The sequence below is a fragment of the Schistocerca nitens genome, chromosome 12 (genome assembly GCF_023898315.1).
Source record: "Schistocerca nitens isolate TAMUIC-IGC-003100 chromosome 12, iqSchNite1.1, whole genome shotgun sequence".
NCBI classification, from domain to species: domain Eukaryota; kingdom Metazoa; phylum Arthropoda; class Insecta; order Orthoptera; family Acrididae; genus Schistocerca; species Schistocerca nitens.
In genome coordinates, this window is record NC_064625.1 from 16,951,492 (window position 1) to 16,968,931 (window position 17,440).

The 17,440-nt window shown below is 45.6% G+C and overlaps 1 protein-coding gene across 4 annotated transcripts in view; it reads left to right on the forward strand.

Annotated features, from left to right (window-relative positions):
• LOC126215383 (protein draper) overlaps positions 1-17,440 on the forward strand; it is a 396,618-nt gene that overhangs the window by 294,663 nt on the left and 84,515 nt on the right. For all 4 annotated transcript variants that reach the window (XM_049942079.1, XM_049942083.1, XM_049942080.1 and 1 more), the window contains exons 4-6: positions 2,106-2,274; positions 7,540-7,786; positions 13,069-13,189. In XM_049942079.1, the coding sequence (XP_049798036.1) occupies positions 2,106-2,274; positions 7,540-7,786; positions 13,069-13,189 (537 nt within the window). The remainder of the gene's footprint in view (positions 1-2,105; positions 2,275-7,539; positions 7,787-13,068; positions 13,190-17,440) is intronic.

A 17,440-nucleotide genomic window follows, 5' to 3' on the forward strand; every position in this document is an offset into this window, starting at 1 on the left:
CTTTGCTGTCTCCAAGGGACATGTCATCATCAAACCTCAAAGTTTTTATTTTTTCTCAAAAAGATACTAGGATTTGTCTGAGATATTTAAAAGAAGACAGTTATGAAATTTCTCATATATCATTTCTGGTAGGGATCTTCTTATATTTTGATGTAAATTTTCCATCAAATGAGTTTTCTCATAAAATTGGAGGGTGTTTGGTGCTGTCTCTTGTAATTTCTCTATGGCATACTTGGTTTATAGATAGGCTTAGTGAAGATAGATAAATTGTCAGCAAAAGATATGCGCTACAGTTTGATTCTCTGTCCTGAGACAGTGAGGTTTGTATTCTCTTTTCCCCCATTCTCTGGTGACTGTGTCTAACATTATGTGATGGGGAGAAGCCATCTCTTTGTCGAATTTTTGTACACTTTTTTCACAAAGAAATTTCATTTAAGATTATGTCTGTGAGAGTCTGGCAGATTAGTTTTCTAGTCTTCCTCTCTACTATGAGTTCTGCTTAAGTGTCTAGAATGGTTTGTCTGTCAGCTTCTTAATATCCACTAAGGTGGGAAATGTGGTGGTACCTTGATTTATCCTTAATATTGTCTTCAGCCACCAAAAAATATCAATTTTTGAAATATAAGTTGTGGTGACACACTGATCTGAAGTCTAGCACAGGTCTAAGTTGGCTTGGAACTTAATCGCAATGCATTTACTCCTAAATTGCGTTCTTTGCTGACGCTAAGAGTTTTTCAATTGACCTTTGATGTGCACGGCCTCAATACAAAAAACAAAAATAGTATGTAGACTCTCCCTCACCATGTAGAATTCAGAGTGATGTTATGTGTTCTCATTTGAAGATATTCAATAAGCTCTCAGTTAACATAAGACAATAAATTGGAAATCACAACCAACCTCATTAGACACGTTGTCAATAAAAAATATGAACAAAGGTATCCAAATATGGAAAAGCCTCATTAGCTTCATGGCGAGCAGCAGTGTTTGTTATAAATCTGTGTTGCAAGTACTAATGAATTGTGAACAGGGCTCTGTATTTACACATGTAATTTTTTTAAGTACCATTGTAATAGAGTAAATAAGAAGCTACTAATAGGGGATTTATAGCTGCTGTATAATGATCTATTAAATTTCAGGCATGTAGCCACATAAATGACATTTCTTATAATATTTCAGCTGTATACTTTTTGGCTGTCTTCAGTGTGAGACAAATGATGGATGCTATAGCACTCACTGTCCTTTTAAACCCACAGACCACACTGCTATGCACATGTTCACAGAAACACGAGTGCGTGAGATATTGATTGGCAGCAAAAACGTGTGCATTAATTGAATCTGTGGCTAAGTGGTTTATCCCCGGTGGGAGGTCGATGTATTGTTATGGGCTCCACTGAAGATGGCCAAAAGGTATATGGCCAAAAAAATACACAAACAAATGGAATTTGTGAGGCAGCTGCATGCTCAGAATTTTATTGATCTGTTACTGTGCCACAAACTATGAAGCTGCGACTGCTCTTTAGTATAAATAAGGAAGCAACAGCTTTTACCCCAACTTATTCTGATTCAGTTTAACCAGCACAGAGTTTAATAGCATTAAGCAGCAGATTATACAGTGTACAGATTAACTGTATACTTTCACTTGGTCCACGTCCCTGTAGGTTCTACTTCTTGATGGGATCCACAGAATATGATGAGTGAGTGGGGAATGAATAAAAATGACTGTTTGTGCATTGGAAAAGCAGGCTGAAGTGTGATATTGGAACTCTGCAGCACCCTACGTGTAACCTTGGTTGTGATGAGAAATTGTGGGTTAGATTGAAATGGGGTAATTTAGTTGAGAGTTGGCAAGGCTTTTTAGTTCTACTGGCACTTCAGAACATGACTTCACCCTCAATATTTTTGTCTGTACCTGTAAATTGTTAATGATTCTTGGAGTTGCAAGAAATTCTTGTGATTGAATTGTGTTGAACTCAAACAGGTTTTTACTTTTTTATACTGTATCTCCCGCCAGTCGAGGCCCTTGCTGATGTATCAATTTTCTGATGACTTGATGTTGTTTGAGAGTTACTAAAGGCTGATATCTCGTTTTTTGTTCTTATTTTCAGACTCTGGTGAAAACCAGGCCAGTACAAGACTGCTGTCACGGTTACACAAAGAGTTCGACAGGTGACAAATGCATTGCTGTCTGTTCTGACGATTGTCTGCATGGGACATGTGTTGCCCCTGATACATGCCAATGCTTGCATGGATATGGTGGACCCACTTGCAGTGTGTGTAAGTAAAAAACTTTATGAACTGCAGCAGCTGCTTACAGAATCTCCCTCTCTCCCCCTCACCTCTCCTCCTCCCCTCTCCTCTCCCCTGCCCTCCCCCTCTCCTCTCCCCCTCCCCTCTCCCCTGCCCTCCCCACCCCTCACCCCTCCCCCTCTCCTCTCCCCCTCCCCCCTCTCCTCTCCCCCTCCCCCCTCTCCTCTACCCCTCACCTCTCCACCGCCCCTCTCATCCCACCTCCCGCTCTCCTCTCCCCCTCCCCCCTCACCTCACACCCACCCCACTCCCCCTCTCCTCACACCCTCCCCACTCCCCCTCTCCTCACACCCTCCCCACTCCCCCTCTCCTCACACCCTCCACATGCCCCTCTCCTCACACCCTCCCCATGCCCCTCTCCTCACACCCTCCCCATGCCCCTCTCCTCACACTCTCCCCATGCCCCTCTCCTCACACCCTCCCCATGCCCCTCTCCTCACACCCACACCATGCCCCTCTCCTCACACCCACACCATGCCCCTCTCCTCACACCCTCCCCATGCCCCTCTCCTCACACCCACCCCGTGCCCCTCTCCTCACACCCTCCCCGTGCCCCTCTCCTCACACCCTCCCCGTGCCCCTCTCCTCACACCCTCCCTGTGCCCCTCTCCTCACACCCTCCCCGTGCCCCTCTCCTCACACCCTCCCCGTGCCCCTCTCCTCATACACTCCCTCTCCTCACACTCTCCCCATCCCCCTCTCCTCATACACTCCCTCTCCTCACACTCTCCCCCTCCCCCTCCTCACACTCTCCCCATCCCCCACTCCTCACACTCTCCCCCTCCCCCTCCCCTCCCCCTCTCTTCACAATCTCCCCCTCCCCCTCTCCTCACACTCTCCCCCTCCCCCTCTCCTCACACTCTCCCCCTCCCCCTCTCCTCACACTCTCCCCCTCACCCTCTCCTCACACTCTCCCCCTCCCCTTCTCCTCACACTCCCCCTCCCCCTCTCCTCACACTCTCCCCCTCCCCCTCTCCTACACTCACCCCCTCCCCCTCTCCTCGCACTCTCCCCCTCCCCCTCTCCTCACACTCTCCCCCTCCCCCTCTCCTCACACTCTCCCCCTCCCCCTCTCCTCACACTCTCCCCCTCCCCCTCTCCTCACACTCTCCCCCTCCCCCTCTCCCTCTCCTCACACTCTCCCCCTCCCCCTCTCCTCACTCTCTCCCCCTCCCCCTCTCCTCACTCTCTCCCCCTCCCCCTCTCCTCACTCTCTCCCCCTCCCCCTCTCCTCACACTCTCCCCCTCCCCCACACTCTCCCCCTCCCCCTCTCCTCACACTCTCCCCTCCCCCTCTCCTCACACTCTCCCCCTCCCCCTCTCCGCACACTCTCCCCCTCCCCCTCTCCTCACACTCTCCCCCTCCCCACACTCTCCCCCTCCCCCTCTCCTCACTCTCTCCCCCTCCCCCTCTCCTCACACTCTCCCCTCCCCCTCTCCTCACACTCTCCCCTCCCCCTCTCCAAACACTCTCCCCTCCCCCTCTCCTCACACTCTCCCCTCCCCCTCTCCTCACACTCTCCCCTCCCCCTCTCCTCACATTCCCCCCTCTCCTCACACTCCCCCCTCCCCATCTCCTCACACACTCCCCCTCTCCTCTTCTCCTCCCCCTCTCCTCTCACTCTCCCCCTATCCACCCACTCTCCCCCTCTCCACCCACTCTCCCCCCACTCTCCCCCTCTCCACCCACTCTCCCCCTCTCCACCCACTCTCCCCCTCTCCACCCACTCTCCCCCTCTCCACCCACTCTCCCCCTCTCCACCCACTCTCCCCCTCTCCTCTCGCTCTCCCCCTCTCCTCTCGCTCTCCCCCTCTCCTCTCGCTCTCCCCCTCTCCTCTCGCTCTCCCCCTCTCCTCTCGCTCTCCCCCTCTCCTCTCGCTCTCCCCCTCTCCTCTCGCTCTCCCCCTCTCCTCTCGCTCTCCCCCTCTCCTCTCGCTCTCCCCCTCTCCTCTCGCTCTCCCCCTCTCCTCTCGCTCTCCCCCTCTCCTCTCGCTCCCCCTCTCCTCTCGCTCGCCCCCTCTCCTCTCGCTCGCCCCCTCTCCTCTCGCTCGCCCCCTCTCCTCTCCTCTCGCTCGCCCCCTCTCCTCTCCTCTCGCTCGCCCCCTCTCCTCTCCTCTCGTTCGCCCCCTCTCCTCTCCTCTCGCTCGCCCCCTCTCCTCTCCTCTCGCTCGCCCCCTCTCCTCTCCTCTCGCTCGCCCCCTCTCCTCTCCTCTCGCTCGCCCCCTCTCCTCTCCTCTCGCTCGCCCCCTCTCCTCTCCTCTCGCTCGCCCCCTCTCCTCTCCTCTCGCTCGCCCCCTCTCCTCTCCTCTCGCTCGCCCCCTCTCCTCTCCTCTCGCTCGCCCCCTCTCCTCTCCTCTCGCTCGCCCCCTCTCCTCTCCTCTCGCTCGCCTCTCCTCTCGCTCGCCCCCTCTCCTCTCCTCTCGCTCGCCCCCTCTCCTCTCCTCTCGCTCGCCCCCTCTCCTCTCCTCTCCTCTCGCTCGCCCCCTCTCCTCTCCTCTCCTCTCGCTCGCCCCCTCTCCTCTCCTCTCCTCTCGCTCGCCCCCTCTCCTCTCCTCTCCTCTCGCTCGCCCCCTCTCCTCTCCTCTCCTCTCGCTCGCCCCCTCTCCTCTCCTCTCCTCTCGCTCGCCCCCTCTCCTCTCCTCTCCTCTCGCTCGCCCCCTCTCCTCTCCTCTCCTCTCGCTCGCCCCCTCTCCTCTCCTCTCGCTCGCCCCCTCCCCTCTCCTCTCGCTCGCCCCCTCCCCTCTCCTCTCGCTCGCCCCCTCCCCTCTCCTCTCGCTCGCCCCCTCCCCTCTCCTCTCGCTCGCCCCCTCCCCTCTCCTCTCGCTCGCCCCCTCCCCTCTCCTCTCGCTCGCCCCCTCTCCTCTCCTCTCGCTCGCCCCCTCTCCTCTCCTCTCGCTCGCCCCCTCTCCTCTCCTCTCGCTCGCCCCCTCTCCTCTCCTCTCGCTCGCCCCCTCTCCTCTCCTCTCCTCTCGCTCGCCCCCTCTCCTCTCCTCTCCTCTCGCTCGCCCCCTCTCCTCTCCTCTCCTCTCGCTCGCCCCCTCTCCTCTCCTCTCCTCTCGCTCGCCCCCTCTCCTCTCCTCTCCTCTCGCTCGCCCCCTCTCCTCTCCTCTCCTCTCGCTCGCCCCCTCTCCTCTCCTCTCCTCTCGCTCGCCCCCTCTCCTCTCCTCTCCTCTCGCTCGCCCCCTCTCCTCTCCTCTCCTCTCGCTCGCCCCCTCTCCTCTCCTCTCCTCTCGCTCGCCCCCTCTCCTCTCCTCTCGCTCGCCCCCTCTCCTCTCCTCTCGCTCGCCCCCTCTCCTCTCCTCTCGCTCGCCCCCTCTCCTCTCCTCTCGCTCGCCCCCTCTCCTCTCCTCTCGCTCGCCCCCTCTCCTCTCCTCTCGCTCGCCCCCTCCCCTCTCCTCTCGCTCGCCCCCTCCCCTCTCCTCTCGCTCGCCCCCTCCCCTCTCCTCTCGCTCGCCCCCTCTCCTCTCCACTCACCCGCCCCCTCTCCTCTCCACTCACCTGCCCCCTCCCCTCCCCTCCCCTCCCCTTCCTGGCCCGACCTCGCCCCCCTCCCCCTCTCTCATATTTCATAAAATTTGATGTCATAAACTTTCAGATGTACAAGAAAGTAAATTTTTTCAAAACATAATGCAAATTACTCTCATTATACTCATACAGTGTTTGATAATGGGAGCACCGAGGAATTTCCAACAAACTTTAACATCATTTCAAACCTTTTTAAAACTTTTTCTCACTTATAGCCCCACAAAATAATGAAAAGAAAATAGTTTATTGCTTACCAAATATTCATTGTTTGTATGCTGAAACTGCAGCATCAAGCAAGATATCTTAATTTTCTTTTTCTTTAGTACTAACCCTCTTTGCTACCCGTTTTGCAGATAGTATCCACATATATCACTGAAGATACCTAGAGATTTATATCATTTTACAACAGGTCAGAAAAATTAAGATTTTGTATCTTCAGTGTTAAAGGCTCAAAATTCTTAAGATGAAACATTCAACATACTAACTCATTTGTGGTAATCAAGACGTTTGAAGCTGTTTTATACATGGTAGTCTGATTGTCTAAGGAATCAGGGATTGGGGGTTGGGGAAATGCACATACGTTTTGTATTGTCACTATCCCATCCCTGATTTCCAATTGTTTGATAACCTCATCTTCACCGATCAGTACTAGGTTAAGTGATGTGATAGCGTGTCGATAATCTGTCTGGTGTGACCACATCTTCATTTGCCGGTGACTTTCGCTGCTGTTTTTGGCATCCAGTGTCAGAAGACCTCTACATTGCTTTGTGTTTGCTTCACAGACTTTCAAATCTTGTCTCACAGTGTTCTAGTTTTATATTAAAAAAGATGCTGTGACTTACCATACAGGAAAGCGCTGGTAAGTAGACACAACAAAAAACACACAAACAAATATCAAGCTTTTGCAACCCGTGGTTGCTTCATCAGGAAAGTGGGAAGCAGAGGGAAAGACGAGAGGATGTGGGTTTTAAGGGAGAGGGTAAGGAGTCATTCCAATCCCGGGAGCGGAAAGACTTACCTTAGGGGGAAAAAGGGACAGGTATATATATATATATATATATATATATATACACACACACACACACACACACACACACACACACACACACACACACACACACACGGAAAGGCAAAGAGTTTGGGCAGAGATGTCAGTCGAGGTGGAAGTACAGAGGCAAAGATGTTGTTGAGTGACAAGTGATGTACGAGGGGCGGCAACTCGAAATTAGCGGAGCTTGAGGCTAGGTGGGTAACGGGAAGAGAGGATATATTGAAGGGCAAGTTCCCATCTCCGGAGTCTGATAGGTTGGTGTCAGTGGGAAGTATCCAGATAACCCAGACGGTGTGACACTGTGCCAAGACGTGCTGGCCGTGCACCAAGGCATGTTTAGCCACAGGGTGATCCTCATTACCAACAAACACTGTCTGCCTGTGTCCATTCATGCAAATGGACAGTTTGTTGCTGGTCATTCCCTCATAGAAGGCTTCACAGTGTAGGCAGGTCAGTTGGTAAATCACGTGGGTGCTTTCACACGTGTCTCTGCCTTTGATCATGTACATCTTGCAAGTTACAGGACTGGAGTAGGTGGTGGTGGGAGGGTGCATGGGACAGGTTTTACACCAGGAGTGTCGTAGTTTTGACGCACCTGCGAGACGGTACACATTTTTGGACTACGATGTTACGCGAGCTGTCTGTTTTTCCACAGCGTGCCCAGAGGGTCACTGGGGCCCGGATTGCCACCACCTGTGCCAGTGCCGCAACAACGCGAGCTGCGACCCGTACAGTGGGACGTGTCACTGTACGCGGGGCTGGCGCGGCAAGTTCTGTGACGAGGAGTGCCCGCCCTCTCACTACGGCCAGGACTGCAGCGAGGAGTGCCGCTGCCAGAACGGCGGCTCCTGCCACCACATCTCGGGTGCCTGCCACTGTGCGCCTGGCTGGACCGGCCCTCTGTGAGTGTCTGCCCACCACTGCTGCTGCTCCAGTCCCAGCGTTTCAAAATGTTTTAACAGACAGTTCTTGGGGATTTTTGTTTTACGGTCATTAGACCACAGTCCGAGGCATTTTTCTCTGCCTAACATTTTGTCTTCTGATGCTGTCGACATTGCCAGAGGTTATAATGACTCGCAAAGCAGTTACATTGCAATACGAGCTAGCAAGGTGAATTGTTCGTATGCATCCAGGCAACAGTTGGTTCTTGTAGTCATCAGATGTGGAGCTTCTATGAGATTGCAGCTGCTTTCTGAATTGCAATAGCCTCTGATGATGACTCCAGCATTGTTAAAGAAATATGCCTTTTAAATGAATTAATGCCCATAAAACAAATATCACAAAAATGCAAATACTAACCACGAAAACCTGCATTGTATGTACAGTAGAACTTTGATTTTACATTTTTTGTGATTCTACACCATAGATTTGTAGCCCTTGTGAAAATACAAGGGTTGGAACTTTAATAGTGGTAACTATTTATTTACCACTCGTACAAAATAGATACGTTTTTCAAAGTTTAACTGACCTTCAGACTAGTCGTGAGCATTGTGTATGACCCATTGCCAGCTATGTGGAAGTTGTGGGATACTCTTAGTAGTGCCATTTGCGTTGACAATTTGAGTGGCGCTCTGTCTATTGCCCGACGAATTTGTAGCAGTTCTGAAGACCGACAGGAAACTGGAATGTGTGAACTGTTTTGTTTGAGGAAGCTGTGTTACTATGGATTGAGCATGACCCCAGTACCAGCACACACTATCTAAACAAGTAATTGGATATCTCCAACACCAATGCATAGAACGTCCTGGACAGGATGGCATGCCTCTATTCCTCTATCAGAAGGTACAAGACCTATCAGCCGATGACTTTTTCCCAGCATGTGGAACTCTGTGAGTGATATCTTTGCCAAATTGTAAACATGTGTTTTGTTTACAAATGAGGCTGCCTTCACAAGTGAAGGAGTATTCAACAGCTGCAATAGCCAAGTCTGGGAGTTGGAAAATCCTAAGGCATCACATACTTTTTCATCATCAACAGGGATTTACCCAAAATGTAAGGACAGGTATTATTCACAACCATATGATTGGGCCATATCTTCTGCCTACTTACCACATCTTTATCCTTGAAATACTACCTGAAACATCAGAGGAGGTCCCAGAAACAGTCTGGCTGTGATTATGGTTGGTTGGTTTAAGGATTAAAGGGACCAAACTGCAGAGGTCATCGGTCCCGCTGTGATTATGGTCCCAGGATGATGGGTCCCCACTATCCTATTCTGTTGAGGTCAGAGGACATTTAGACAATGTTTTCCCCAATTGATGGCATGAGAGCAATGAGCGAGTGTCGTGGCCATCACATTCTTCCCACCTTACTTCTACAGACTTCTTTTTTACGGGAGAGACTAAGCATTTTGTGTACAGAAGGATAGTAGGTGCTACAAGAGCTGACTGCCCACTTGGCAGAAGATGCAGTGATTCTTCCCACGAACCACATGTGATTGGCACAGGGAAAGCGGGAAGTGAGAGGGATGGACAAAGTACCCTCTGCCATACACTGTGCGGTGGCTTGTGGAGTATAATGTAGCTGTAAATGTAGTTGTATTCTTTGAGCCAGTCACATGCCTGCAGTGATACTCCGTACAATCACATTATTTTTACTACTACTTGGCTAAAAATCTAGTTTGTGTGTGTTGGGGGGGGGGTGGTTCTATCTCTTTGTTATAAATATTGTTGCAATTATTTAAATAGAGCTGCCATTCGTTAAAGCAAGTCTTTCCACATGTTTTTATGGCTGTCCAGTGACTATACTTTCCTGCAGACACCAGTATTGTTGACAAACAATGTGATACCTGCTAAATTAGCTGCCCAGTAGGACATAATACATCCTATTAGTTCATGTTGATCTCTTCTGCAGGAATGAACATGGTTTCTCAAAGCTGTTGTGAAACTTTGCTTCCTCTGTTCATCCATGAGGCCCTGGTAGATTCTGTGTTCCTTAACTTCCAGAAGGTGTTTGGTACAGTTCAACACTTGGTACAGAGAGTGGCAATTGACTCTCATCATGAAAAAATTAGTATATTGCACACAAGTTGACAAAAAGACCCATTATTGTATGGTTACAGGATTGCACACAATTGCTGGAAGCAGTTACTTCTATAAAATATGTAGGACTATGCGTACAGAGCGATTTGAAGTAGAATATCGTATAAAACTTAGTCATGGGCAAGGCAGATGTCGGACTAAGATTCAGTGGAAGAAACATCAGGAAATGTAGTCCAACAGCAGAGGAATTAGCTTACAAAATATTTGTTTGATCAATACTTGAATATAGCTTGTCAGTGTGGGATCTGTACCAGATACGATCGATAGAATGATTAGAGAAGATCCAAAGAGGTGCTGAACATTTCATTACAGCTTGATACAGTAAGCATGAAAGCATCATGGAGGTGGTCAGAGTGGCAGATACTGTAAGAGATGCAGTCTGCATTGTGGTATGGTTTACTAATAAAATTGTGAGAATATACATTCTCTGAAGAATCAACCAATATATTACTACATCTTCATGTACCTCATGAAAGGTCCTGAAAATTAAACTAGGTAGATAGTGTCTTACCAGCAATTGTTCTTCCCACGAACCACATGTGATTGGCACAGGGAAAGCGGGAAGTGAGAGGGATGAACAAAGTACCCTCTGCCACACACTGTGCGGTGGCTTGTGGAGTATAATGTAGCTGTAAATGTAGTTGTATTCTTTGAGCCAGTCACATGCCTGCAATGATACTCCGTGCGATCAAATCTTGGTCAGTAGTTGACAATGTGGTACAGATAGTTACAGGACAATTGCATTTCCACCCTGGAAGTTACATCTACATGGATACTCTGCAAATCACATTTAAGTGCCTGGCAGAGGGTTCATCGAACCACCTTCACAATTTTCTATTATTCCAATCTCGTATAGTGCATGGAAAGAATGAACACCTATATCTTTCCATACGAGCGCTGATTTCCCTTATTTTATTGTGATGATTGTTCCTCCCTCTGTAGGTCGGTGTCAACAAAATATTTTCGCATTCAGAGGAGAAAGTTGGTGATTGTAATTTCATGAGAAGATTCCATCTTAATGAAAAATGCATTTCTTTCAATGATGTCCAGCTGAAATCCTATATGATTTCAGTGATGCTCTCTTCCATATTTCGCAATAATACTAAACGTGCTGCCCTTTGAACTTTTTCAATGTACTCCATCAGTCCTATCTGGTAAGAATCCCCCATTGCACAGCAGTATTCTGAAAGAGGATGGACAAGCGTAGTGTAGGCAGTCTCATTAGTAGATCTGTTACATTTTCTAAGTGTCCTGCCAACAAAACGTAGTCTTCGGTTAGCCTTCTCCACAACATTTTCTGTGTGTTCCTTCCAGTTTAAGTTGTCTATAATTGTAATTCCTAGATATTTAGTTGAATTTACGGACTTTAGATTTGAGATTTAGCATCTCACATTGAAGTCTGCGCTAAATTTTGAGCTTCTGTAAAAGATCACCAATCTTGGGGATTTTGTGTCTTTTTAAATTTGGCATGTTCGTTTCATTGTTTCTGAAACAGTGTTCTGACGTGTTTTGTGTACCAAGGAGGATCAGCTCTGCCGTTTGTTAATTTATTTGGTATAAATCTCTCAATTGCTGCCTATACTATTTCTTTGAATTCAAGCCACATCTGGTCTACACTTATATTATTAATTTGGAAGAAGTGAGATTGTCTCTCAGGAAGGCACCAAGTTAATTTTTTTTTAATAGGTACATTTTTTGTTTATTTTTGGAGGATTTTGGGGTTGCTATATTCAATCTGTCTATGACAAGTCTGTGTTCACTAATTGCTGTATCCGTTTTGATACTCATTCTTAACTCAGGATTATTTGTTGCAAAGTGGTCAGGTTTTATATAATCAGTTTCTTTTATACCAAAATCATATGATTTTTCACTGTTTGTCATTTCCAAGTGCATACCTCTACACATATAAATTTACACTGCCTCTCTTTGTGGTTTATATAAACTCAAGTGAGAACAGTGTTCCATAGCTGTCAACACTTCAAAATAACATTACTTTCATAGTGGCATATGTACGTAAACACTAACGCTCAGAATATATCGCACAGTACATTGCTCTATCATGGTTGATTTGACACTGTCCTGTTTACCATAAACAACTGGTCAAATATAGAATTTGGTGGACTGAGAACTCACATTTTGTCATCAACAAGACTCTTCACATTCAACAGGTGACTGTGTGGTGTGCAATGTCCAGTCACGGAATAATCGGTTCGATATTCCTTGATGGCACGGTGACTACCGAATGGTACATGAAGGTTTTGGAAGAACATTTCATCCCCACTATCCAAAGTGACCATGATTCCGACAAGATGTGGTTCATGTAAGATGGAGCTCGACCCCATCAAAGCAGCAGGAGAGTTTTTTATGTCCTGGGGGAGCACTTTGAAGACTGCGTTTTGGCTCTGCAGTGACCAGAGGCCATTGGCATGGGCTTAGATTGACCGCCACTTTCTCCAGATACGAACACATATTATCCATTTTTGTGGGGCTGCATTAAAGGCAAGGTGTAGAGCAATAACCCGAAAACCATTTCTGAGCCAAAAATAGCCATTGAGGAGGTTGTCAACAGCACTGATGTTCCGACACTTTAGCGGGCCATGCAGAATTTTGCTATTTGTCTGCGCCACATCGCCAATGACTGGAGGCATATCAAACATATCATAATCTAAATCCGAATGTGTGTAGTGAAATTTACACATAGAATAAAGTGTGTGCATGCCATAGTTTGTAACTAATTTACATTTTTTCTGTATAGTTCAATAACTGTCACCTTGTACCTGTGCAACTACAGCACTAGTTTTATTTCAGAGCATTGAGAGATACAGAATAATATTCTTGCTCATGTTTACTAAGACAGCAGTTATGTATTAAAATGACAAATGTACATTTTTATATACCCACTGTGGGTGGTGATGTAAATTTATGAGTATAGAAATATGTACTTAAAAATGGCAAATTGCCAAAAATAGCGAAATGTAGGATAAATGGCACTGATTGTATAACAGCCAGGATGGAAAGTTCAGTTGTCTCCCAATAAAATTTGGCTGCTTCACCTGAAATGATGAAACTTATTGAGATTACATTTTAGCACAGTTACAGTTACAGTAACTGTAATTGATTTGATGTTTTGGCTCACACTACAGGTGCCAGGACTTGTGCCCAGAAGGCAAACACGGGGACGAGTGTCAGTCGGAGTGCCGCTGCCAGAACGGCGGGACGTGCAGCCCCACATCTGGCCAGTGCTACTGCACCACTGGATGGACCGTACGTACACACAAATACTCTGAGTAATAACTGAAGTAAATGTGAAATCGATAGCGGTGAAGTCTGTTACGTGAAATGCTCAGGCAAATATAATATTGCACTAGCGATTCTAAACTGTATTTCTTGGTTATTGTAGGCAGTTGCCGGAATCATTATGCTGTCTGAAGTTTCCTCCTCTAAACACTGTAATCCGGGATCTACCTGTAACTGTTTCCCACCATTTAATTGGGTGCTCATTAATGTAGTCTGATTAAAATTACTTGATAAGTTGACATTTCATGCATTGTAGCTGGTTTGCTTCAACCAGAGAGTGGAATTACAAGAACGGGAATTTGTTTCCAGTAGCATTAAGGTAGAACCTTGTGTTGGCATCGGAAATAAACTGTTAGTTTTTTTGGAACAAGCAGATGAGAGTGCTATTGGTATACGTGATTTGATACATAACAGTCTTGAATGTCATTCATTAAATGTAAATAACATTTCATCTTATAGTGCAGATAATGCTAGTATCAATTATGACAAAAACAAATCTGCGATGAAATTAGTAGTTGAGGATAGTAACCAAATATGTAAAGCAAACTGCACAAGTGCAATAAACCTATTTTAAGATTTAAGAAAAAAAATTGATCCTATTCATTTTGACAGGTCAAAGTATCCATTATTTTGACAACAGAAAGGTGACAACTCTAAATACATAAGATGATTTCAGTTTCAATCATAAACAACATTCAGGTGATTGTTGTCTCCGGGTACGACTTACAGGGAAGCGAAAAGTACAGTTTTAAGCTGCACCCTCCTCTGGCCACCAGTCGACTTCCAGTTAATACACTGTATCTGAAGCACTCCAGTATGATCACTGCCATTGTTGTGACTGTACCATTACTTGGATACGGAAATACAGCACCATTTACACTGGCACTTAGCTCTAATTGACACACCAGCTATTGCCTATCAGTGCCCACTCTCAGAAGGGGTCGGCTTCTTTTAAATGCTATGAAGTCAATTGAGCTACCTGATTATATATCATAATGTCCAGTGCACTGTCTTGTGGGATGAGAAAGTGAGCTGACCTGGACTGAATCCACACAGCGAATTGACAACCGGAGTCTGGTAGAGTGGTAGAGTCGACACAGCATACGGTGGTCGATGCACAGTGACCTGTTTTTGTCAAAGTGCTGGGCGAGTTCATGTGTTTGTTCAGACAGGGAAGCTGACATTGTTTCTTGCCCTTTCAGCTGGTCCGCAATAACAAAATCGATGCAAACTCCCTGCAAGCTTTCTCGAGCAAGAAAACATTCGGTAAAAAAAAAATTCATTTTTGAATTACTTACAGCTTTATATGTCAGATTCAAGATGATTTGCCTGTCATTTCGTTAGTGGACATAGTTATTGTGATATTTGCATGAGAATAAGACACTGCATGAAATTTGAAAAAGTTTGCTATGAAAAATAGGGGTCACTATGATTTTGCATTTGATACATATTACATAATATATTGGTGCATACGAAGTTTAGCTAATATATTGAATTTTTCTTTAGACGTGGGTGAAGGTCTCTACCTGTCAAAAATCTAAAAAAAATTGATTTTATTTATCACACTCATTAGCAATTGTACATACCAGCAATAAAGTCAGAATGAAATACCCATAACATTTCTCATATCTCATAATCCGTTCGAGAGATCGAGACAGGATTTTGACAAATGATAGCATGAAAAGAGGAGAGTATTTTGTCACATGGTTATTATACAAAACTTCACTACCTACTGTGTTATTCCACTAATTACAGACGTTTTGGTTGAAATAATGCAATTTTTAATGTCCATTGATAGCTGGTAAAACAAGAAATGAAGACATTACACATTTATTTTTGTAGTGAGGATGTGCTTTTTTTTGTAAGCTATTTACCTTACTTCTCCTCACTTCTTCACTTAATAAATTTAATAAACCTCCATTTTAGAACTTTCTCGCAATTGCGTCTGCATGACATGTTAGTGAGGCGCCATTGTGTAAACTCTGCTGTGTTCTAGTAAAAGAAGCAAATGTTAACATGGCAACAAGAGAAATGTAGGTTTTGCTCAAAATTCGCCACTTGTGATGCTTCTATGAGAGTTACAAATGGTTAACATGCTAGGTGAAAATAAATTGTTGCTTTTGTTGCATTTTCAGCAGAAATCTTTTTATGTACTAACCAAAGCTGATCTTTTTGAGTGAACACCATGTAAATGTGGGCATGGACAGGCTCCACTTAATATTTGCAAAAAATTTGAGCATAGGGTTCAATTCAGAATGGCACTTACCCTCCAGTGTTCAGCATTCCTTCTGCAGTGCCTGGCCGCAACACCCACCACTACTGCTCTCCCCAGCCATGCCCTGCCGACCGCCCATCTACCGACCACGTTATTCTGTGCACACTCTACGCTGCCCAGCCTGAGTGTGACTTTCCATGCTCGTTTAGGCTTAGGCTTTGGTCCCCAAATTCTGCCTCAAGGAATACAATACACAAACAGTTAACCCTTTCGTGGCTGTGAGGTCTGTGTCATCCTTCCCTGGCCAGCTAATGGGATCGAACATATTGTGTGCCTGGCCTGCAGCAACATTATTACGAAATGCATCCAACAGGGCCAACATGATGGTGATATATTTTCTCGACCGCTGAAGGACAATCCATTGGGGAATGAAGAACGCATAAGAGGCAGCAAGTCTGTTGTGTGCCAAGTTCCGTGCTCATTGTGATTTGACACGAGATGCCCCTTGATCTGGGAGGCCTGCCTCATTCATTACAGATCAACTCAAGTGGGGGCACTTGAGAAACCATCCTATAATCCTGATGTCTTCCCAAGTGATTATCACACATTCAGTCCCTTAGAAAAGGCCTCGGAAGGTTGACGATTCTTGTCAGACAAGGACGTGCACGACCAGTTTCAGACTTCTTCACGCAGCAGGACATGGTGTTTTAAGAAATGGGTATCTGTAACCTGGTGTGTCAATGGGATGATAGCTCGGGATATGACAATTGGGAAATCTGGGCAAAACCTGGGAATTTTTCATCTGGGAGAAAACTGGGAAAAACTCAGGATGGATTTTTTTTTTTTTTTTTTTTTTTTTTTAGAATTCTGAAAATTTTTCATTGTTTTAGTTTTCAGTTAAATTTTTATAATTTTGGCTTGTAAGAACTGATACTCTAACAAAAATTTTACTTTAGCACACTACTACAGAATAATGAGTACTGCAGCAATGAAACATAAATGAGAGAGAGACACATCAAAACAAAACATCAGTTGCAAAGGAAGTGGACCATATATTCTTTAAAAAAAAATACTGCACACTCAAGCGTCTGCCAACAGCAAAACATGTCAAAGGCCTTCCGACGGAAACTATGGGATACTTTGTAACAAGAAGGTGCTTTCGACGAGGGTGGCACTACATCTGTTTACATTTGACAGGTTGTGTGAAAATAGTGCAAATGGAGGTTTCAGAAGTATTACTTTCAAAGAAAATTTCATTTTATACAAAATGACTTGTACTGTGTGTGGGAATGTGTGACGAACGTCTTAAATCGTGGAGCATTTGACTGTCATTCAAAACTTAACACTTTGAGGACCAGCCACTTAGAAAAATTTCAGGCTTAGAAGGCCAGCCATTTGTGTCATCATTTAAAGTTTTACTGGCACATTTGTGTCTGTGTATCTTAAAGGGTAACACAATCAAGTAAATAATATAATTAAAATGCAAACTTTGTAAGTTATTTCTGGAGCTCTGTGCCATTTAATATTGGCAATATTCAAATAAACTGTTGAGGCTGTGCAAATGGCTGACAACAATCAGTTGTAGGCTCACACTGTATTGCATGTTTCAATACTCTGAAAAAATAAGTTATTAGTTTCCTAACAAGCAGGGATGCTAAAGGTACAAATAAACACACACATTTTACCAAAATGCAACATAAGTACACTTACAGTGTCTCTCACATCTGTCCTCATCCAAGATCAAGACCAGAGTAAGTAATTACATAAGATCATTCAGCTGTTTCACAGTTATTAATATTTTTTATGTAGAACAATGAATAATCCACATAATAAATTGATATTTTTTTAAATACTACCGCATTGAATGATAAATATTTTTTCTGTACATTTTTACATTAGTCTTTCGAGAAATCATAAAAGTCTTAATTAATTACACTGTTCGCAATTATGTATGAATAAATATCGTTCTGCCCAGGGCAACAAGTACACACTGCCTGATGCAG